The 24,696-nt window shown below is 42.3% G+C and overlaps 1 protein-coding gene and 2 pseudogenes across 1 annotated transcript; 2 read left to right on the forward strand and 1 right to left on the reverse strand.

The window, feature by feature from the left end:
• Positions 1–10,297: 10,297 nt before the first annotated feature.
• On the forward strand, positions 10,298–11,925 carry LOC128179930 (putative nuclease HARBI1; annotated as a pseudogene).
• On the reverse strand, positions 11,576–12,708 carry LOC128179931 (myb/SANT-like DNA-binding domain-containing protein 3). The gene is made up of 2 exons (XM_052847617.1): positions 12,271–12,708; positions 11,576–11,954 (listed from the first exon to the last, which is right to left on the reverse strand). Exons 1-2 carry the CDS (start codon positions 12,706–12,708, stop codon positions 11,601–11,603), a joined length of 792 nt encoding a protein of 263 aa, XP_052703577.1. The 3' UTR covers positions 11,576–11,600.
• Positions 12,709–14,180: 1,472 nt separating this feature from the next.
• LOC128180639 (uncharacterized) lies at positions 14,181–24,320 on the forward strand (annotated as a pseudogene).
• The last annotated feature ends 376 nt before the right edge of the window (positions 24,321–24,696 follow it).

Below are 24,696 nucleotides of genomic sequence, written 5' to 3' on the forward strand. Positions count from 1 at the left end.
CAAAGCAGACCATCCGTAATGAGGCGCTAAGAGGATTAAGGATGAAATCGGACCTCAAATGCGCGAGACAACAATCTGGAGACATTTTTCGATTTTTTGTTTTACATCGATTTGCATGTTCTTCGGGAGCTCTGTGGTAAATTAGCAGCAGAGGAGGGTCCTTTCTAAAGATGAGCAAGTAGCGGAAGTAAAGAGGAACCGTTAGTTGTCAACCGGAAATGTGATTTCCGTTGATGAAAGAATTTATTCCATCCCCCTTCCGATAGTGGCCTATCCTACTTTCGGAGATAATAATGAACAAATTTGAACTACACAATCTGATAATCTACCAGTTAAAGCTTTCCTGGCTAAATGGTTTTTATAATGATAATAATGATATTTGATTATCCAATCACAGCTTGCATAACACGTCCAGTGTTAATGTGAGTATTGATTAAGAAATTGTCAACGATCAAGAAGTAAGGATAGGAGAAAACTTTAGACAATGACTATGTCTTGTTCTGTGTAAGCTTCAAACAGAGCTAATAAGATATTTAAGAGTCTTTTAAAAAGTGCTCATAACGGTTACCCCCGCTCTGATATAAATATACAAAGTTATGAAGATTCATATATCTGCCTATAATTATTAAATTGATGATAGGTATTTTATTTCCAATTTGATCGAATACAGAGTTCAGGTACATTCTATACTTATAAATTAAGACATTTTTCTACGAAATGCCTGCACCGGAGTAATTGCTTACATATTTAGTATTTCATTACTTGTAAGTTGATGTCCGTAAGCTATTATTAAAATTTACCCTATACATGATGGAGAAATAAATTAAAATTCGTTTCATTTTTGATAAATCAGCCCAAAATAGCAAAAATGAGAGTAATGTGATGGACACGCTTTAGCAGATCGAAGTCAGTGGGAATTAGCATCAAAATATATGCTTGCAATGAAATCATATTAAGGATTACGGTCACTCTTCTTTGCATCTCTCTCTGATTTCTTTACACCCTTTAAAGGTGGAACTAGATATAAGCGAGCTAGACACCTCAAAAACATTGACAAAGGAGGAGGTAGAAATGTTAAGCCCAATTCTTTGTGTCTTCTTGACCCTGTAAAACATTTTTTCCTTTTTTAACGAATTAACGAAACCAATTATTCCTTTGTTTTGAAGGCTGTATGGTCAACAAAATACTCGGCTGATCTATCTTAAATTTTCTCAAACGAACTGTTTACATTTTATATATGATTTATTTCAATTATTTAATTACATATATAACATATGTAAAGTCCAATTTATGCGGAGATCATATAGTCTAATAATTACAGTGACCATCCAACCCTCTTACACAATTTCGTTAATTTTAAAGAGTTTACGAGTTTAGTACCCGCATAAACCGTTACACTATTTACTTTCTTTCTTAACAGTGTCTTGCTCAGGCAACGGTTAGATTTGTGGGGTTTGGGGCAGGGTAAATTTTTTAAATTTAAATACTGATTTCTTTCCGTCATTAGAAATCATTTATTCCTATGTATCTGCGGTGATTAAAAAAACTATTTTAATTTCAATTTGGATTTTGTTTTTATCCCAGCCCGTGTAAACCACCAAATACCGATGCACTTCATGACGATGACATGGAATGTTTACATGTGGGTAAGCTTGAAAATATACAAATCAATCTAATAGATCGTTAATAAATGTAAAATGAAAAAAATTAAAGATATGAACAGTAATTACTCTAGGACATTTGCAATACAAAGTGTATTATTTTCTAAAATTAAACAAATGAACAAAATAACTTCTCGATTTGATAATTCCAAGTGCTTGATGATTCAATAATGAACATTTTACTTCAAGAAAAAATTCATTGACGACATAATCGAGGACAGAACATAAGGAATGTTGTATGGCGCAGAGAGATGACATCAAATGCAGTCTAAAAACTTACAATATCGACGTGATTGAAAATGTACTTTTTAATGCATAGAAGAATTACTGCTTCACATACAACCACCAACCTTCTTTGTTAAAGCCTTGTTTCGATAAAAATAATTTCATTTTTTTTTTTATAATTGATACATTTAGTATGAACTCTATGTAGTGATTTACGCTGACTTTGATTAAAGGCCATAAATACCTTTATACCTGCATATATATTTATAAATATTCCGTTATGAACTAGTATGTATATATTACAATGTTTAAATAGATATATACGCATTCAAATATTTATATGGATAAAGCAATGCATATGTCATGCTTGGTATTTAATAGAGAAATAACAATGGTGTTTCTGGTATACTATTTGTTGAATAACTTAATATTTTAATTGTTGTTTTAAGAAAAGATTGTATCAGTATTAAAAGTGAGTAAACGAGTATATGCTTAAAACGTACTATAAATATTATAGAGATTTAGAGAGAAGGACTTAAGCGTAAGGAATTTACTAATAAAGTGCGTTAATAATATACATGTTCATATGTGAGACTTGTGTCTTCGACATAAGGTCTTTAGGCGGGAGGGAATGTAGTTGTATTGTTGTTTAGAGTTATCTCGTTTTATTCTTGGATAGAGTGCGCGGTTGTTATTGACAACCGGTGCTATCGTCTGAGACGGTGGTGTTTATTCTCCGCTCCCTGGAGCATTCGGTAGTATTTCATTCGTAACGGACGTCTCTGACTTTGTCTCCTGTTTACATAATCATTGTCGTCCAGAGGTTCTTATTAACTTTTAAAAGTCAGAATCTATCATAGGTAAACATTTCTAATAATCCACTACATTTTCCTGGCAGTTTTTGCTTACTTAAATAAATAATCATGTTATTTGTTTTGATTTATTAAACATCGTATAAATATATCATTAAAATAAACAGATATTTGAAAACTATTGGTCATTGTTGCTTATTACATTCCATATAACAATTTATTAGTTGCGAATGTAAATTTTGATACATTAAACATGCTATGGTTTATCTTTTTAAAGAGAAATCTTGACATTTCTGGCTCCCATTGTGTGTACTGTTTTTGTTTTGTTTTGTTTTTTTTTTTTGGGGGGGGGGGGGGAGAATGCAGTTGAATAAGATAACCTTACAATAAATATTTTATATTTTTGCTTTAAATGTTGAAAAAACAACCCACAGTCTGACAAAAGGAAGTCTTTACTTAGATCACCTTTATCACTTGAATGGGTAAGGAGGAGCACTTAGGAGAAAGAAGAATCTAAATCTGACGCGAATAATTCCGAAACAACTTTAGACATGACGTCATACAATGATTCTCACGTATGTATTTTGGCCATATTTATACCCCCCCCCCCCCCCCTTTAAAGATATGCCCCATGACCTGGACAGTGATTTCACCATCTCACATCATGACAACGTGAAAATAATAACAATGCATGAGTTTATTTCCACCAACTGTGATAGCACCGGGGAGAATATTTTAATTTAAAATCGTTTTCACTATTTGGCCATATTGGCCCCGCCGTAAGGTCTGAGCACCTGACCCATGTATTCCAATGTAGTAGAGGACCTCATGAGTATCATGATCTGGCATTTAGTTTTTCTTCAATAATTTTTTACTAATTGGCCATATTGACCCCAATCAAGGGTCTGAACCCCTGACTAAGGGGCTATGAATTTCAAAATTTTTAATTAACTATGCATTTATTTTTCCCCGTATGTGTTTAAGAAGAGAATATCTTTAAGATAAGATCTTCAAGATGTCAACTTTAAATCAACGTAGGCCTAAGATTCTTCGCTGTTTGATACCTATTACATTTATGGTAACTTATCATATACTAAGTGAAAATAAAATATACAATGGTTTACAAATGCCTTAAATAATTCCATCTTATGGATTTCTAATCACGCGTATTGGCCCTTAATCATACAACTGTCTTACTTTATTTAGTATTTATTATGTAGGATTCCCCATATTCTGGGTTGCATCGACAGAACCTTCATTAGAATTATTGCTCCTAGCGAAAATGAACCAGATTTCGTCAACCGAAAAGGGTTACACTCACTGAATGTACATGTACACGCCCCAGTGATAAATAGTTTACATATACGAGCTTCCCCCTTTATTACACCGTTTGACACCGTTGTTACATGTATTGTACATTCAATTATGTTTAAAATTATATTGAGTTTTTATTTTCATTCATGTAATTTAAGCGTAGAGTCAATAAACATTTCTAGTACAAAATGAAGAAGGAATAACACTGAAATACATGTAATAGTTTTGGACAATGTTTGGTGTTTTTTAAGGCGCTGTGCGAAGCCAAATTTAAGATTACGAGTATTTGCGTGAAATCGCCCGGGAGCGTGTTTCATTCGAACAGGCGTTCATAGAGGATATCTTTTGGGTGATACAGGTTATCCTTTTGAAAGGTACCCAATGACACCTTTTCTAAACACGTCCACTGCCCCTCAGCAAAGATTTAATGCATCCCTCTATAAATTTGGAAATTTGAATCGTAGATTTTCTTGTTTTCAAGGGTGTTTTAAAATATTGTGGTCATTAATTCAAAAGCAGGACAAATCCAAATGAGGCGACAAGATGTCATTGCCTGCATGTCTCATCTTGCACAATATTGGTATAAACAGGGGTGACATCGTAGATTCTACACAAGATCAAGTTCAACTTCGCGGTGAAAACGGGAACAACATCGTTTCATTCGAACAGGCGTTCATAGAGGATATCTTTTGGGTGATACAGGTTATCCTTTTAAAAGGTACCTAATGACACCTTTTCTAAACATGTCCACTGCCCCTCAGCAAAGGTTTAATGCATCCCTCTATAAATTTGGAATTTTAAAACGTAGATGTTCTTGTTTTCAAGGCTGTTTATGTATACGAAAGTCTGTAATTAAATATCCAAATATATGCATTTTTGTTTCATTTACATAATTCATACGCTTATATAAATATTTAATGAATTAATATTATCATATTTAGCAACAAGTGCATATTTTCAACGAAATTCGGCATATACTTGGATTTTTAACCGGGTTTTCCAACGGAAAAATCCGGTTATTAAAATGGTGAAAATGGCGGGCGGGCGGGCGGCTGCCAAAAGGGTACCCTCATTGTACGGATAACTCCTCCTACAGTTCTCAAGATAGGAAGTTGTTCTTTTGCAGATCAATTGTAATTATATCAGAGGTGTGCAAATTGCTAGGATTTTGATTTCCGATAATTTATCGAAAAAATACCAGCTTTTGAACTTAGTCATTTTTTGGCAAAATATTGCATATAGGGTACCCTCATTGTACGGATAACTCCTCCTACAGTTCTCAAGATAGGAAGTTGTTCTTTTGCAGATCAATTGTACATATATCAGAGGTGTGCATATTGCTAGGATTTTGATTTCCGATAATTTATGGAAAAAGTACTAGCTTTTGAACTTAGTCATTTTTTGGCAAAATGTTGCATATACATGTAGGGTACTCCATTTCACTGGATAAGGGTTGACATGGATTATGGATACAGTTTACATAAAAGAAAACCCGGTTTGCTGTCACATTGACAGTTTTCACTTGTAAAATATTGTGGTCATTAATTCAAAGCAGGACAAATCCAAATCAGCGACAAGATATGTCATTGCCTGCATGTGTCATCTTGCACAATATTGGTATAAACAGGGGCGACATCGTAGATTCTACACAAGATCAAGTTCAACTTCGCGGTGAAAACGGGAACAACATCGTAGCTGGCGATGGTGTCAACATGAGATACCACATTTTCGACACATATTTCACTTGAACACAGTCCTGCTCCAGATGTCCTGCAACAGATCTTTAAAGAGGAAGGGCGACAACCCGTTTGCATTCAGTCGGACCAAGGGAGGGAATTCACAATCAAGGAATTTCTGCGCTTTTTTGAATTCATTCATTTCATCACAAATCGCAATGCAGAAACAAAAGCAAGTATCGTAGAGCGTTTTCAAAGCATCCTAAAAGCTCGCATTTGGAGATATATCACTCGTCATAAAAGATATCTGGATATTTTACCCGATCTGGCATATGCCTACTATCACTCATCATCGCAGTATAAAAAGAGCTCCAGCTTACGTGAATGCATCCAATGTCCTATAAGTGTGATAAACTCTGTATCAAAAGAACTCCCCTACACCTTCTTTTCTCCTAAATTTCACAAAGGAGACAGAGTGCGCATCAGTAAAGCAAAGCGAACTTTTGAAAAGGGATTTCTACCTTACTGGACCAGGGAGTTGTTTACTATATCTCATCGAGTCCAGGGAGCTGTTCCTTATAAATATAAGGTACATGACTATCACAGAGAAGAATAAGAAGAAACATTTTACGTGTCTGAATTACAAAAAGTCATGAAAGAAGACGACGTCTATAAGGTAAAGAAATCCTAGACTATAAAAAGGGGGAAAAGTCATTACAGAAATCAAAGTGCGTTGGAAAGGATACCCCCCTAGCTTTGACTCATAGATTCCTCAGATCTGCTTCTCCCCAAATGAGTTTTCTTGGAAAATGTTTGGAAAAAATTTCTAGAGCTGAAATAGTGTATTTTGTTCAACTTTTGATCTGCTTGACATTAATTATCGCTTATATCGTCATGTAAGCCTTACATAACGCGAATCGAGAATATTGGATGACTTATGTTACTGGTTACAAATGGAATGTGATTAAAGTCATGACTAATTTCTGGTCATGTATGACCTTTATCCACAATATCAATAAATGTCTTACACCACCTAAGATTATTATATTATAATATATTATGCAAAGTCCCACTCTACAACTGAAAAGCACCACCAAATTAAGAAAAGTATAATGAGAATGGAGGTCACGTGATTGTGAGTTCTTTATTAGAGAAGTGCAGCTCGAGGTTTAGATTATTATCAGACCAAGCGATGAGCAAGCTACATACGAAGAACAGTTAAGGTAGCCAATAAAAATATTGGCAAACTTTAGTTTAACTGGCATGACTTTTTTAAAATCAATAACAGTCACTCAAATGCAAGATATTTCTAATATATATATATATATATATATATATATATATATATATATATATATATATATATATATATATATATATATATATATATAACAGTACACTATTTTATGTTGATAGTGGTCACGTGATATGGCAGTCGCATGGTACAAGCAGATGAATTTGTGGTTTTGAGGTAATTTTAAAAATTCAAGGGCATAATCATGTCAAAATTCACAACTGAATTATAAAATAACTTCATGTTACATGTATATCGTGGACTTTGAAAAACGTTACGAACTTTGTAAGATAAGATTATTTGTTAGTAGAACCGTAATTTATAATGCATATGTAGACTAATTGTGAAGGTCACAGAGTTAATTTCATTGAAAAATAGTTTGTAAGATTTTACAAGGATCGTAGCATTTTTAAAGTTACATAGCATGTTTCAAATTCACATGTAAAAGTTTGTCAGGATCAGTTAAGTGTATGCTCTTTCAATTAAATGATTTATTTAGGTACTCAGCTTTGAGATATACGATATTTTACACAAAACCGAGGTTGCCTCTTTAAACAATGCATACTTATAACAAAATGAAAATAAGACTATATGGTAGCATTTTACTAATAATAATGTTGAACAAAATATTCATTTATAATTCTCCGTTAATCGGCAACATTTAATTTTTCTCGCTAATGTTAGCCTTCAATGACTTAACTTCATGCGTCATTTTGAAGCATAGGACGTCATATTTTGTAGTACAGCGAGAACGACATCTCGCTTATATTTCAGTGTGTGCGCGCGATATAACGGACATCAAAATTGTAAGTAATAGCATTTGTTGTTTTCAATTAAAAGATTAGCATAAATAAATAAGTACTTTTGAGGTTTGTAATATTCTGTGATGTCATAATGCACATTTCCCGTATTTTTTGTCTGAACGGAATTTATTGACATCCTTAACTGTGCTGCGTAGTTGATGGAGAGAGAGAGAGGATGAATCCCATACAGTATCGTTGGAAAATCATAGATCCTAAAGGAGCTCCTAAAGAAAACCTATATCTACTTGTACAAAAGGATTCAGATTCCTCATAGAAAAAAACGTTTCTGGATGATTGGTAAAATTTAATAACAGCAATTTCCATGGAAAGTCAATGGAATGTGTTTCATCCTTTTAAAGACCAGGAACCAGCATGGACTCTCAGAGAAGGAGACTGGACCGATGATTTTGAAAAGTGTTCAAAAGACTTTCGCGCCACTATCGGTGAATATTATTTGCACTCTTGTGTACCATACGAGTATGTGTACATGCGGAAAACCCTTTACATTCCGGGTCAAAATGAATAGATCTCACAGTGTACGACAAAATTCATCCATGTTTGTTTATGTTGTTGTTGTTGTGGTTCAAATAAAAAAAATTAAGAGTGTACTTTATGTATGAGAATACAGGGTTTTACATGGCTATACCCAGTGATGGGTCTATGGCCACTTTCCCAGAGAAGCTTATTTTAAAACATCTATAATTTCTTTACAGAAGTGGATAGGCAAAGGCTACTATGCCTGTCCACTTCTCAAAAGAGAATAGACCCATCTATACCTCCCTTGCCCGATCCTATGCTCCTGAATGCTAAAGAGTACATGCCGCATTTTATTGGTAAATTAATACTTTAGTTGCATGCTTACAGGACTCCGAATAGTCTACATAATTATTTACTTAAATTATATTTGATGATATGATTGATTTAAGATTTAATAAACTTAATTGTACATTTAATTAATAAAAAAATAAAAAAAATTGACATTGCATGTCATGTCCACCTCTGGGACATATTATTTATATCTTTTTTTAACCTCTGATATTTCTGCTACATAGGAAAAATGTTATCATATAATAAGTTACTTAGTTAGCTTTATAAACCGAAATGCATGATTTTCAGATGATAGCATTTTGAAGTAAGCAAATTACATGTATATAGCAAGCAGTTTCTCTACTGATTTTCTTTCAAATATTTCAATGTCATAAACATTTACACCATTTTTCCCACTTATGCAAATACAGCCTATTTACAGGTGACATTAAAAACACACACAAAATCATAAACCATTTCCCCAAGGCATATTATTAAACTTTCAGCCAAGTGGGATACTTAAATGACAGCTAGGTTTAAGTGCTCTAAAATGTATTATTTCAACTTTTTTATTGCGTAAGATTATTAAAAACAGTAGTTTAATTACGAATTGTTAACGCAATTAACAAAATGTATCATTCAGACCCAAAAAAAACCCAAATCTTACTCTAACATATTTATTCGCAATTTGAATAACAACAAACATTCAATTGTCTTCAGGCTTATTAGCTGTTGTGACTGGCAGGAAGTTGGGCTGGAAAAAAAAGAATACGAAAGATTATTCAAATATCAATTTAAAAAAAATTCATCTATTTTTATATAAACATAAAAAGATTGAATTCATGAAATGGAGTGAAAAAGTACATTAATCATTGATAAGGAACTTAAACATCATGCCACATAATGCATTAAACTTGTTGTACTCACCTCTTTAGCAGAATTTAAAGCTGTACGCTTTGACAATAATGCCATCCTCAAACAACACAGTTACACCTGAAATTAGTAAAAAGTTATAGCTGAATTGAATAATTTCTTAAACACTATTAGGTATATTGTTTTTTTATGCAAAATCTTTTCTTATTTGTTTAAAGTTAAAAAGATATTAAGTTGCTTAGTAAATGAATTTTCCGAAAAAAAAGTCCATTACATGTTCAATAAAACACATTTTATGACTATAAAGTTGTCAAAAGGATTGAACAGCACTCTTCTTTAAAATTCCATGTTACTTGTGGTTTTGCATACCAAGGAAGGAATGCATACATAAACTTAAATGAAGTATTACACAATAAGTTTGCAAATTGAGACAATGTGCTTATTAAACAAAGTGATACACTGTAATACTAAAATTACCTTTCTCTTCAATGCATCTGACTTCTGCTTTGTGGGAAAAAAACCATCTTCCCATCTTGCCTTTACTTTCCTCCCCACAGCCTGTTAAATAGATGAAATTATTGTTTCACATTGTATAGTCTTATAAACGTGAAAGTCTTTTAAATCGCTAAGCATAGCCTAGCGCTTTATTGTCGTTAGACTTCTACTTCCGGTGCATCGAATAACCGCCCCCTATGAGCAGAAGTATACATCATTTAAACTGGTTAGGGAACCAGTTTCAGGGGTTTATGCATATAACTGCACGGGCTATTGTGAATCATACGGGCTATTGTAAATTTAATGTACGGGGCTTACATGCATCATTGCAGGGGGTGTCACTTTTGGCCACTTGCATACGTTTGGCTTAAGCCTGGATCAAGGTAATCTAGGCTTAAGCCAGGCTCAAAAATTTTAAATCACTTGCACACCTCTCTGATTTATCTGAGTAGAGCTCAGAATTGAGGCTTATTGTAAACCAGGTAATGGGCAGGTTTAAAGGAAGGTTTATAGTGATGGAGCATTATTTTGATGAGATGGACCAAATTTATTTAGTGGAAAGACTTATAAGGCGAGAGAGAATAGTAAGAGACAGGACAAACCCTTTTTTGAATTACTCCGAAGAGGAATTTATTGACAGATTTCGATTAAGAAAGGAATGTGTACTTGAATTATTGAATGAGATTGGGGAACATCTTGAGCCAAAATAAACGAAGATTTCATCAATATCACCCCTTAATCAACTACTGATAGCTTTACGGTTCTATGGAACTGGGTGCTTCATCCGAGTTTGTGGAGATCTATTTGGAGTTCACGAAAGTTCAGTTTCTCGCATTGTGAAGAGAGTATCATCTGCACTGGCATCGCGTTACAAGAATTATGTAGTATTTCCATCGGGAAATAGAGTAACTGAAATCCAAAGGGGTTTTATGAACCATAGTGGTATTCCGGGAATAGTGGGTGCAATAGACTGTACCCATATCCCAATACAATCACCTGGAGGTGACATGGCAGAGCTGTTTCGAAACAGGAAAGGATTTTTCTCCATCAATGTGCAAGCAATCTGTGACAATGATTTAATGCTGACAAATGTGGTTGCAAGATGGCCGGGAAGTACGCACGACAGTCGGATTTTCGAGAATAGTAGTGTCTGTGCTCGTTTCGAAAGAAGAAATATTCCTGGAATTTTGATTGGAGACAATGGATACCCTCTCAGGTCTTATTTAATAACACCCCTTCTTACTTGCCGGACACCACAAGAGAGGCGCTTTAATTTTGCGTTGAGAAACAGTAGAGTTAAAATTGAAAATGTATTTGGCATTTGGAAAAGACGCTTTCCTTGTCTACGTAACCAATTAAGATTCAAGATTTCCTCAACCTTGCATATCATTATTGCTTGTGCAGTATTGTACAATATTGCCAGGAAAGCTGCCATCCCGGTACCAGATGATGACTATGAAGGAGATATTGCAGTTCCAGTTCCGGTACTACCAAATGCAAACCAAGGAGGACAGGCTTTAAGAGCAGTTTTAATACGACATTTTCAGTAAAAAAAAAAACAGGTAAGTTTTTTTAATTAATTGTAAATTTATTTTGTTTTAATCTCATATTTTAATGTACGCATATAAGCAAAATAATAATTATTGTGCATATGGCTGCCAGAAATATCCACTGTTGTTGTTTGAATCTGTACCCAGGGGTCCCCCACATGTACTGGGTTGAGGCACAGGCAAATCACGTTCACTTAATTTTATTTCATTCTCTAGTTTCTGTTTCTTTAATTTCAAAATGTCTTCTTTCAACTGGAGGATTGTCATCTTCTTACAATGTTCTATTTCTGCCATTTCCAGGAGCCTATTCTTGACTTGGTCTTGACGTCCAGGACCAGCAGCTTTTCGTTTTGTAGCAGAAGCTATGGATGCTGTTTGCGGCTGTTTAGCAGACTCTTCTGACATTCTCGGCGCTTCCTCCTGAATTGTGTTGGTGGTCATTATCTGTGAACCGAAGCATTAATTGTAATCATTATGACTAAATAAATGATATTATGATATTGATATAATGGTTTTGTCAAATTAAAAAAAAATAAAGCATGCACACCGTAAATTACTCATGAAACGCGAGGAATTAATAACACTGTAAATTCGTTAAATTCTATTTTAACGTATTTAAAACACTTTAATTTTAATAGCATTGACGAAAATATTGAGTTTGTGGCAATACCTACATGCTCATTTAAAATATAAGAAATTTACCATGTATGCAAAGAAATTTGAATTAAAATTTTTGATGCTAAATTAATGCAAAATTTACCTCGTCGTTATCATCTGAATCTTCATTGTCATCATCTGGTTCATCCCCATGGAGACTTGCATCATCGTCGTACTGATTTTGCAAGCTGTTAATTTGCTGCGGAAGCATTTCCGAAATTGTGCTGGCAATTTTATCTAAGCTTTTCCCAGCTGGTCCTCCACCTGTCTTCTTCTTCTCTCTCCTCTCCTTAGCAACAGCAGACTTTGTTCTGGCTTTAAGATTTTTCCATAAAGATTTCAGCTGGGTTATGGTTCTCTTATTAAAGCCGTGTCTTGAATTAAATTCCTTCTCAATATTTGTCCATTCTGTGTTCTTCTTACTAACCATTCTGCCATCATTCTGCTTGTTTTCTATGATATCCTTCTTAGCATGAATAAGTTCTAGCAAAATTTCTTTTTCTAGTTCAGAAAAATTTGCTGACTTCTGTCTCGCTGCCATTGTTTTCAATGAATGAGAAAAGCTTAAGCTGTAATCAGGTAAGATAGACTTGAGTCACAGGTTTGCAACCCAACTACTTCTCACCTGAGTACAGCTTAAGCCAGGTTTCAGACAGGGTTACCTGATCCTCAGATCACCTGTTAAATCAAGGTTACCTGAGCTACAGGTGTGCAAGTGGCCATAAGTGATGAGGAAATACAGTATAGTGTCAATACAGAAGCTGAAATGTTATATACATACACTGTTTATCCTTAATATACATTCAGAAGTTGGGTTAGCGCTTTTCAGTACTATGAGTACTTTGATTTTTTATTGTGTATACCTCTAAGGATTTGGCACAACCATCTTATACTAACAATGGATAAGCTTTCACTTCTTCTTTTGCCAACCATTTGTCGCACTGTTTTCCGTACCCGAAGTAGTGGACTTTGATGCCACACTAACAAGAATTCACCACCATGTTACTGGAGTCCTTGAGCATGGCCAAAGAAAGCCGTACCTCTTTACGTGGACGGACAAGTTTACCTGCGACACCAACATCACTATCAATTGTCTCCTCAAAGTTTAAGAAAATGTTTCCAATGCGAGTACAGATATATGGGGTCTTTTGTAAAATTATGATAATAAAACAGAAAATTAGCCGTGGTTTTATCTGTTCAGCTAAGAATAAACAAGTTCGAGTCGGTTTGCATATTAGTTTTCAATTGTTAGGCTGTCCAGACTTAATTCTACTTTTAACGTCACGTCAAAATACCAACCTATGAGGGAGGGCAATGAAATAAAACCAAACCAATTTTTTTTTCACACAAATGATTTTAATCATTTATAACAATACAAATACAATGAGTATTCAAGCTACATGTAGGCTACCTCTTAAATGATAAATTTTTCTGAAAGGTCCATTGAGTCATTCAATATAATTATATAGTCCATTCTGTGCTCTAAACATTTCAACAATTATACAGATTGCAATAATTTAGAAAATAATTAAAACTGGAAAAAAAATTATTAAAATAGGAGATTGTTTTTTCTATAAGACAATTTCTCCTAAACCTACGCATGTGGGTTACGTTAAACGTATAATTAACTTTGGACAGCCTTATAAACATTTTCCTTATCTTGTTTATATTACTCAATAAGATGGATTTTCATAACTAAAATGTGACACTTGGAGTGCCCAGTATGCTATTATATTAAAACAATAATATACAAAAAGATGAACTCTAATAACTAAAAGGTCACCTGACACTTTGAGTGCCCATCGCGCTTTTTCATTAGAAACAATAAGACTTAGTGATGAAAAAGGTGACTTAAAGTTTATGTTTTGTAACATTTTAATACTTATATTTGTATTAAGAGACAGAATTACTTCAGCATATATTTTCTTAGCAATTATATGGTACATATGTACTTGGACTTTATATATTGATGTTTTCAAATTTGACTACTTACTGATTTATCTTATTCGGGACATGTCGCCTCCACCAACGCTGTACAACCAAGCAGATAATTCAGCTGAAGACAACAAAGACTTTATTCTCATGGGCTTCCTCGCCAGTCTTGTACAATAGAATGTCTTTAAATTGGCATGGTCACGATTTTGGTCAAAAATTATGTTTCCGATTTTAATGTTTACAACGCCTCAGTAAGGCATTTTAAATATGCAACCAAAATTCGAGTGTCATTTGTTAGTTATAAGCGAGTTACGGAGCTTACAATTCTCTGCTATGTAAACAAAGCCTTTGTTTACTTTTTGAATGTTGAAGTGAAAATTACAGTTTAAGACCAACAAAAATGTGTTAAACGTTAGGAACTGTTTGTTTATGCTGAAAATGAATAAGAAGATACACAAATCAGTTTGAAAAGATGTTTACTTGTTTACATGGCAAAGAGTTGTAGCATGTGCCTACTCTTCCCATCCTCCAGGATTTGGCAATGGAGGCATACCACCCCAAATTTTCAACATCTTGAGAACATTTGGGACTACAGACAGATGGGAATTTATCGAAAGTCCAACTTGTTGGCCACAGCAGCCCCCAACAGTCTGATTCGTGAAAGAAGGAGATAGAGTACTGTGGTGTTCGTGGAACCATTTCTAGTACGAGCTACCTAGTAGCCATGACGTCAGAGGGCGGGAATCCGCTCGTGCAGATTATTCCAGAAGCTGACAGCTACATGTGAAGATGTATAGGTGAGTTCGGGGCAACCCACGGTTATTATATAGATAGTGTTAGGTAGATAAATACCATATTGGCGCCCAACTCGCGGCCCTGAACTCACGGTATATATTAGACAGGAAAAAAATTTTCCCGCAAAGTGTCAAAGCTGTTCAATAGGCGTTTTCGTTTTTTTTTTATAGATATACGGGTGTAGCCGCCATTTTGGGGGCCCGCCACGTGCTTAGGACTGTAGGGTTAATTCGTGAATTTACTTTCACCTTTGCATATTTTGTGCATAGTTTTTTTCGTTTAAAGTTTTATTGCATCGTTGATAGGTATTGTTTTTTTGCATTTAGCACATATTTTTGCATTTTCTCGCATAGTCTGTGTTGATTTTGACTTCGAACATTTTTGTGTATTGCACCATTCGCTCGTCATGAATGTTTTGTTTGAAGAGGCTTTGCAAGCCTTGGGGTTAGACGACACTTTAACTCCCGATGAGGGTATATTAGTGGCAGACATCATGGCCCAGATAATGTCGGTTTTAGAACTCCGGGTGATATGGGTTACTGTGCTCCGAGCACTGTTAGGGTAGGTCAGGCTGCCGGCCCATCCCGCTTTCCAGGGGGGCAGGCAGGCTATCGCCAGTGTGGGAGGGGGGTTTGGCAGGGTACAGTAAGGGAGCCAGAGGTCACCGTGGCACATTCTGTTGTGCCTGGGCCAGCCAGTAGTATTCAGCCGGGGGTGTCCCCCGGGTCTTCGGTTAGATGCAGTTCACCAGTTGGTTATAGGGAATTTGTCCCGCCCAGCGATTATATAGGGGTCCCCATGTCACGTCGTTCCCATGTGGCCCTTACCCGTCAGTGTGACCCAACTGTTGTCTACCGAGGGCCTGAGAATACCATTGGAGTCACCCCGCTGCATCCGCCTCATCTTCAAGGGGACCTGAGACCCCACCTGCTAGACCTGGATTCCCCCATCACCCCTTCCCCCTCCAACCCCATGCCCGGCGGGCCTGTCAGGCCTGCATACCAGCCCACACCCCAGCCCTGTAGCTATTGCCCTACTAGTTCCACCACCCATCCCCAGGACCCTGCTAATGTAAGCCAAAGGCAGCTTGTGGATTTGCCACATGCACCCCAGATTGTTGATTTTCAACCCCAAGCTTCCCTTGCTCAGCCTACCCCTGCCCCTGGGAATAGTAACTCGATGTCAGGTAGTAGGCCCCCTCATGGGGTGCCTCGCCATCCTCCCCCTGGGGGGGAGTACCTTGCCACTAGGGTCCAGGAGTCCTTGGTCCATACCTCACAGGGATCCTTTGGTGTGCGCATGTGCACTGCTGTAACCCAGCCGGGTGCACCCAGCTGTTATTACCCCACACCCCAGCCCCGGGATGATTAGTATTTAACTGCGCAGGGGGGGGGGGGGGGGCAATGTCAGGGCGCCACCAGTATTTTACAGGTTATGCGGTCCCAACACCTGTGGCCTCCTCCCAGCCCAACAATCCTGGGGGAGAGGGAGGTAGAATAGCGCAAGTCCAGCCACAGTATCATGAGCCCATGTCTTGGGAACCCCACCCCCTGGGTGACCATACATATGTCCCAGTACCCCATGAATATGAGCCCCCGGCTAGGGATGTACCTCCCCATGCAAGTCACGCGCGGACTCCCGCTGCGTCTTGCAGTCCCCCTGAGTACGCGCGGATCTCCACAGCGTCTCACCATCCCCATGAACATGTGCGGTTATCCGCAGCGCGCCATCATCCCCATGCAAGTTACGCGCGGACTCCCGCTGCGTCTTGCAGTCCCCATGGATACGCGCGGTTATCCGCAACATCTCACGCACCCCCGGAGTACGCGCGGTCATCCGCAGTGTCTCGTGGGGTCCCCGAGTTTTTGCAGACGCCCGTCGCGACCTATGGAGATGTGCAGCTGCCTGCGATGCAGTACAATCCTCAAGACTATACCGCAGTGCCAGCCAGTTCCAGCCACCCGACCGTCCGGAATAGACCTAGATATAAGGATCTCCGCTATGATGGTAAGTCCAACTGGAAAGCCTTCCTCCATAAGTTTGTTCGCCTCTCGCGCAGCCAACAGTGGAATGAGACCGAGCAACATGATCAATTCTGTTTCTTCCTGGAGGGCCCGGCCAGTGAGTATTACACCTTGATGCTGGAGACTACCCCCCGCCTGAGGTTCAGCGAAATACTCCGGAAGTTCGACAAGCGCTTTGGCTCATCGGCACCAGACCTCACTCATCAACTTAATTTCCAATCGGCGACCCAGAATAGTGGTGAGTCCCTACGACAGTGGTCTGACAGAGTGCTCACTTTAGCTACTTGTGCATTCCCCCAGCTACCGGATGTTCATACCCAGGCTATACCGCGTCTGTGTTATGGAGCTGAGGACCGGGAGGCGGGATTGTACGCTTTGGATGGCCAACCCAAGACTGTGGAGGAAGCTGTCGACCGCATGCAGTACTTCCAGCATTCGCGTCAGAGCAGACCCCCCCAAGCCTAAGCGGGAGGCGGTTAGGGCCATGGCGGATAAGGACAAGGTAGCTGAAGATAGCCAGAAGGATGGTGAAGGGGAGAATGAGATTAAGGAACTCGAGAGCCGCCTGCAGCAGTCGGAGAATGCCTTAAGGGAGAGTAGTATAGCCCAAGGAGACCCGATGTCTCCGTCACCGCCACCTCCTCCACAAGGAGGGCCGGTGGCACCCCGAGCTAGCCAATGTTTTAAATGTGGTGGGGTCGGGCACTTCCGGAGGGAGTGCCCCACCAATGTAGGGAGGAGGACTGACGCTGGTGTGGGTGGGGACCGCCCCCCTCAATACTGTGGTGGACACCGAGAGGATATGGGTCGTGGAGGATCCAGATATAGCGGCAGGGGACTGGGAGAGACAACCAGCCACCAAGGACTGTGCGTACGCTGACGCCTGACCGCGATGTTGGGTTGGAGAGACAGAGAACAGAAGACAGTCAAGAGGACCTGCAGAGTGTGAAGCCAGAGTTTGGTCAGTCAGGGGAAACCCGTCGCTCCTGCCTTAAGCATTCCAAGCGGCGTGGTGGATTCGGAGTGCGTTTCAGAAATCAACCCATACCTGAACCCTTTCCTGAGGAGGAGCTGCTGACCAAAGAGGAGGAACCCCCGGTTCCTATTGATGAGATCCTGACTCCAGTAGACCACAGTCTGGAGCTGCAAGCGCCGCCGAGGGAGGATACGACCTCAGAGTCCGGACCCCCTGGAAACAGCAAGGATGGAAGTCGGATGCCTCCGAACCCACAGGCAGTCCCTATGGAGGGGGAGTTGTGTGTCACAGTAAGCCAGCTTTGCCCACGGACTGCATTTACCATAAAGCTGAGGATCCAGGGAGCCCCCATTGAAGCTGTGGTGGATACCGGGGCAGAAGTGAGTGTTCTATGACAATTTGGAGTCAAGGCCCCCCATTAAGAGACAGGTCACTTTGCTGCAAGCCGGAAGTGGAGCCCATCTCCAGGGATTTGTTGCTGGCCCATTTGACCTTGGTGTGGGCCAGCACACTCAGCAGGTGGATCTCTATGTGGCCCCTCTTAAGGACAGGATGTTGTTGGGAATGGACATCCTATGGGAACACAAAGCCAAGATGGACCTGGAGCTCGGGGTGATAAACTTATGTGGGGAAGAGATGCAGATGACCTATGGTAGAGGTGAGACGGAGAGCGTTGCTCGCATGAAGCTAGTGCGCGAGGTCTGCGTTCGTGCCGGCTCAGCTGTATTGTGCCCCTTAAAGCTGGACAGGAGTCTGTCTGAATTCATGACCATTCCGGGTATAGAGAAGTTGTCAGAGGCGTTGCTTATGCCCCATACTTACCACGCTGCTGGAGATGCCTCTATGGCTTGCCTGGTGAACGCATCGGAAAAGGATATTACTCTGAAGGAGGGGAGCTTCTTGGGAGAGGCAGTTGAGGCTGATTTGCATGTGCCTGCGCCCTACCCTAGGAGAGCGGCCCGGAGTTTAGCTGAGGGTGAGCCTGGGAGATCCCACCCTAAGGTGCCCGCCCATTTGCAGGATCTGCTAGAACGATCCTCTGCGGAGCTGAGTGAGGAGGAGCAGTCCCAGCTCGCTGAATTGTTGTCAGAATATCAGGATGTATTTGCCCAGAGCGAGTTTGACTTTGGAAACTTTAGTGCTCTAGAGCATGAGATCGATACTGGCAGTGCGGCGCCTATCAAGGAGAGGATGCGGCGTACACCAGCATTCTTTGTAGGTGAAGAAGAGGCGCATCTGAAGAAAATGCTGGACGCTGGAGTGATTCAGCCCTCTATGTCTGAGTGGGCATCAGCGCCGGTGCTCATCCATAAGAAGGATGGACAAGTCCGATGGTGCCTGGACTACCGCAGGCTGAACAACGATACCAGGAAGGATGTATTCCCTCTCCCATTGATCGACGAGTGTTTAGACACTTTGTCAGGGAAAATTTGGTTCTCTAAGCTGGATGCAAACTCCGCTTTCCATCAAGTTATGATAAGCCCTAAGGACCGGAAGAAGACTGCCTTCGTCACCCGATATGGTCTGTTCGAGGTCCGGCGGATGGGTTTCGGTTTGTGTAATGCTCCGGCAACCTTTTCCCGAGCCATGAACTTAGTTCTGCGGGGGCTTACATGGAGTATAGTCCTGGCATTCCTGGAAGATGCCTTGGTGCTTGGGCGTGACTTTGAGGATCACCTAGCCAATCTGAGGACAGTGTTTCAGCGCTTCCGTGAATACGACTTAAAGTTTAAGCCCAAGAAATGCGAGCTGTTCCGTAGACGAGTGGAGTTCTTGGGGAGACAGGTGAGCGGGACCGGAGTAGAGATGGGGGATGAGTATATAGAGGCTGTAAAGGACTGGACGACGCCTGCCACGGTGAAGGATGTTGAGCGGTTCCTCGGCTTTGCCAACTACCACAGGGGGTTCAATGCCGGCTTTGCCCAGATGGCCCAACCGTTGTACAGTGTCACCGGGAAGAAGCCTTTTGTATGGGGACCGGAGCAGCGGACTGCTTTTGAGGCCCTCTGGAAAGCTCTTACTTCACCTCCAGTCCTTGCCCTCCCTACTGCGGAGGGCGAGTGTGTACTGGACACTGACGCGTCAGCGGAGGCGATAGGTGCTGAGCTCTCACAGATCCAGGACGGGCAAGAAAAGCCGATAGCCTACGGTAGTCTCAGCCTGTCAGCAGAACAGAGGAGGTATTGCACTACCCGGAAGGAGCTCCTAGCAGTTGTCAGATTTACGCGCATGTACAGACATTACTTGCTTGGTCGTAAATTCATCGTTCGCACGGATCACCATAGCCTTATTTGGTTGCTCAACTTCAAGTACCCTCAAGATCAGCTTGCTCGCTGGCTCGAGGAGCTTAGTCAGTACGATATGGTGATCCAGCATAGACCGGGTAGGCGCCATGTGAACGCCGACGCACTGTCCAGACCGCCACCCCCATCCAGGTGTAGGGGGGGGTGGATTTCACCGTTAACCTCAGTGATTTGCCTTGTGGTGGCTGCCCAAAGTGTACTAGAGCCCACCAGTCCTGGATGGCTTTTGCGGAAGAAGTTGATGATGTGGCCCCTCTAGCTAGGCCTGGTAGTTGGACATATTACCCCTTGTTGGGGGAAGAATCTAGCCCTACAGAGGATCAGAGCCCCGTCATTGGTGACCGAGAAGAAGCCCAGCCCTCTATCAGCGAGGCAGCACTGGACCATGTCTCCAAGAAGCTTCTGGGCCGGATCAGTGAAGACGACTGTGAGAGTCAGAGTAGTTCAGATGGCCCATGCCAGTCTCAGATCCAGATAAGTCATCACCCCCAGTTTGCCTGTGTCATGGGAATTTTCTCGGAGGGCTTGGTTGGCCCGCCTTCCTTGGTGGGCCCCACCCCCGAGGAGATGAGCCGTAGCCAGTTAAGCGACCCAGAGCTTAGTCTAATCTTGGATTGGCTGCAGGGAGATGTGGAGCCAGAGGAAGGCAAATTGTTCCTAGCCAGTCCAGCTGTCAAACATTACTATATCAACAAGGGGTTTGTTGCGGTTAGACAACGATGGGGTCCTTTGGAAAGAAATAGATGAGGGGGGAGAGAAAAAGAAAGTTCTGGTCGTCCCCATAGAGCTGAGGAGAGAGGTTCTGCGACTCTGTCACGATGTACCGGCGGCTGGACATCAAGGTATCGAGCGCACCAAGGCCCGGCTGAGAGAGCATTTCTACTGGTACGGGATGATGCGGGAGACTGAGAGGTTTGTTAGCACTTGTGGCCCCTGCAGTAGAAATAAGCGCCCACAGCGCCATGCCAGGGCCGAAATGATAAAGTATCATGCCGGGGCACCCATGGAGAGGGTGCACCTCGACTTCCTGGGACAGCTCCCTAAGGCACCGAAAGGGAATGAGTATGTCCTAGTAATGGTGGACCAGTTTACTAAGTGGGTAGAGTGTGTCCCCCTCCCCTCCCAGACAGCTGAGGTTACGGCCACAGCGGCAGTTGACGAATTCTTTGTTAGGTTCGGCTGCCCCCTTCAGATATTTACAGATCAGGGGCGCAACTTTGAAAGTAAGTTGTTTACTGCTGTGTGCAATCTCCTGGAAATACATTAGGCCCGCACCACCCCCTATCGTCCGTCTGCCAATGGACAGGTGGAGCGCTACAATAGGACCCTTATGGATACAGTTAGGTGTTACATCGATAAGGCCCAGGACTGTTGGGATGAACATCTGGCCCAGATAGCGGGGGCCTTGCGCTCAGCAGTCAACCGTAATTCAGGGTTCACTGCCAACAAACTCATGCTTGGTAGAGAGGTCAACACGCCAGCCAGCCTTATGTACAGGTCCCCCATGCAGGAGGGCCCTGCGGATATTGACACGTATGTGAGTGCTCTTGAGGACAAAATACTGACTGCTCACGAGACGGCCAGGAGGCGCTTGCACACCTCTGAGGAGAGGATGAAAAGAGATAACGACGTCAAGGCCGCCACCCGCCCCTTTGAGGAAGGAGATATTGTGTATGTGTTGGACACTGCGACGGTGAAGGGAAAGTGCCGCAAGCTTAGCCCGTCCTGGAAGGGCCCTGGTATCATCGTCAAGAAGCTGACCCCCCACCTGTACCGAGTAAAGACCAAGTCGGCAGTCATGGTGGCCAATCACGACCGCTTGAAAAAGTGTGTCGACAGGGACATCCCCCAATGGTTAGTTCGGCTAAGGGAGAACTTTGAGAACTCTGGGAGTACCAGGCAGGGGACCGGAAGCGACTTGGCTCCCAGCCCCCCTGCCGGGGCGGCGGGCGCCCGCAAGCTTTCCGAATCTCTGGACTCCACCCCCAGCCACCGGCCACGTCGAGGTCGGCCCCCTAAGCGCTCCCCTGCTGCCAGAGGGCCTCCTGACAGTCCTCCCCTGCCCCCCAGACGTCGGGGGCGTCCCTGTAAGCGACCTAACATAGCCTCACCCACATGCCCCTCGTCTCCGGACCCCTCTAATGAGATTGTGTTTTGTACCTGTCGGCGCCCGGACGACGGGAAGTTGATGGTACAGTGCGATCATTGTGATGAATGGTTTCACGGTCTGTGTGTGGGTGTCAACTCTGAAGAGGCCTCCACCTTGGAGCAATTTGTTTGCCCTAATTGTGTTTGGGGGGGGGGGGGGGGAGTTGTTAATCGTCTTGTCCTCTTTTTCAGAGATTCCGATAGTGACGAAGATTGCGCCTCCTCCCACCGGGAGTGGAGGAATGAAAGGGCACCGATGGCAGGCCCCCCTGAGGAGCCGCCATCGCAGCCTGATGATGAGGAACCGGGTGCATGAGGTCCCTCCCAACCCGGAGGCGAATGAAACCTGATGGCTGGACCCCTGTGGAGCCGCCATCACCGCCTGACGATGAGGAACCTGGTGCCAGAAGTCCCGCCCAACCAGGAGACGGCCCACTTCACCACAGGAGGCGGTCACCACTCTCTCCCTGTCCCTTCCCCAACTGTCCAGAGAGGACGCACAAGCTGAGGGACCATGTGACCCTCTACCACCTCCACACTGTGTTCCGTAGGTCTGTGCCTTTGGGGGATGAGGCTACATCCATGAGATTGAGGGTGTGCGAGTGGCTGACCGACCATCTCATTGGAAGCTGGGCCACCTTGACTGACCTAGTGTAAAGTGTGCCCACTTTCCAGGTTTTCCGGGAACCTAGTGCAGGTGTGCCAGGCGACTTGAGGGACGCCATGGACAGTTTGTGCCATTTTGTGCAGGAGAGCCCACCCCGCGTTTACCGCCTGTGGAGCGTACTCCACCCTGCCATGCTGCTGCACTGGAGGGTGCAGGTATACCTTGTCTCCCGGTTGAGCCTGGCGTTACGCAGGGCTTACCGGGCCCTGTTTTCGGACGAGACAATTGCCGGGCACCCCTTGTATCGTTATTGGCTGCGGTACCTGGTTGTCCCTCCCGTTCCTGCCCCGACGGTTAGGGGAGTGGTCGTCAACCCTCCAGCCGCCAGCAATGGGGATGCCACTCCACCCCGATGCCTCCTGGGCCAACCTGACCCCCGTCCGGATGATGATGAGGCCAGTCAAAGGAGGGATGCCCCCCAGGTGGGGGAGGTTCCCATTCCGGAGCAGAGTGAGAGCTCCCTAGTCCTTTGGGAGCCCGGGAGCAGAAGCAAGTTTCGCTCCCAACCCGGAGTACCCTCGTCCCCCTCCTGGAGCCCTGACCGGGGGGTACGTTTTGGCGGAGATGCCGCGGGGTTATCTCGCTCGCAGGGTGCACATCCTGATCCTCTAGGAGTGGTAGGGTGAGCTACCATCACCCCTACGGACGGAGGCCAGTTTTGATATGGCCTTGGCCGCCCGGCTGATTTTCATCCCGGCTGTTGCTGGGATGGGCGTTGTAGCGCCACTCTGATTGTGGGTCCCACCTGTAGGTGGGACCAGGTTCCCTTTCATGTTATCCCGGCTGTTGCTGGGATGGGCGTGATTGCCCCACCCTGAAGATCGGTGGTCCCACCTGTAGGTGGGACTGGCTCCCCAGAAAGAAGATAGAGGGGAGTGTGGTGGTCGTGGAACCATTTCTAGTACGAGCTACCTAGTAGCCATGACGTCAGAGGGCGGGAATCCGCTCGTGCAGATTATTCCAGAAGCTGACAGCTACATGTGAAGATGTATAGGTGAGTTCGGGGCAACCCACGGTTATTATATAGATAGTGTTAGGTAGATAAACACCATAGTACTGATGCATTTTAAGGAATGGCACCTCAAGTCAACAACATATCAGGGTGTTGACTTCACCAGCCTTGCTGCTGCGTACGAAAATGAGCCAGAGCCAATCCAGCAGATTGCAAAAAAAAGAAGGAAGGTTTTTGAAGCCATGAAGGGGGACCTTGAAAAGTGGCAAAACATTGGACTGTCATGTTGTTTGTTTTCTAAAAAAAATAAATCGTATAACCGTGTAATCAAAAGGCGTTATTATGTGCCATGAAGGTCTATCCCGGCCTTTGAGCAATGAGGGACTAAGAACTCGCAGCAGAAGACGGAAGAAAATGAAATTCTAGATTTCTCCCCAGAACTCGAGACCGTTCAAGAGGATGGGTGTACTAGTTTCAGCATCAAAGTTTATTTACATGTATATATATTAAGTCAAAAGTCTGTTGATGGATACTTCTTGTCTAACTTTATATTGATGTATGAGAGTTTAGTTAGAATTGATTTAATTTGATTTTGTATTACACAGGCAAATGAATGTTTTAAAAGTGTTATAGATTGATGTCATAATTTAATTTTCATATGTAAAACATGCAATTTTCATGTGAATTTCGCATGAATTTTAAATGAATTTGACACAAAAAAATCTAATC

Source organism: Crassostrea angulata, chromosome 4 (assembly GCF_025612915.1).
Source record: "Crassostrea angulata isolate pt1a10 chromosome 4, ASM2561291v2, whole genome shotgun sequence".
In the NCBI taxonomy this organism is placed as follows: domain Eukaryota; kingdom Metazoa; phylum Mollusca; class Bivalvia; order Ostreida; family Ostreidae; genus Magallana; species Magallana angulata.

Coding starts and splice junctions, on each gene's coding strand:
- LOC128179931 (XM_052847617.1), bottom strand. CDS start 12,708: ATGGCAGCGAGACAGAAGTCAGCAAATTTTTCTGAACTAGAAAAAGAA. Junction 11,955..12,270: donor ATTCAGATGATAACGACGAG/GTAAATTTTGCA, acceptor TTCGGTTCACAG/ATAATGACCACCAACACAAT.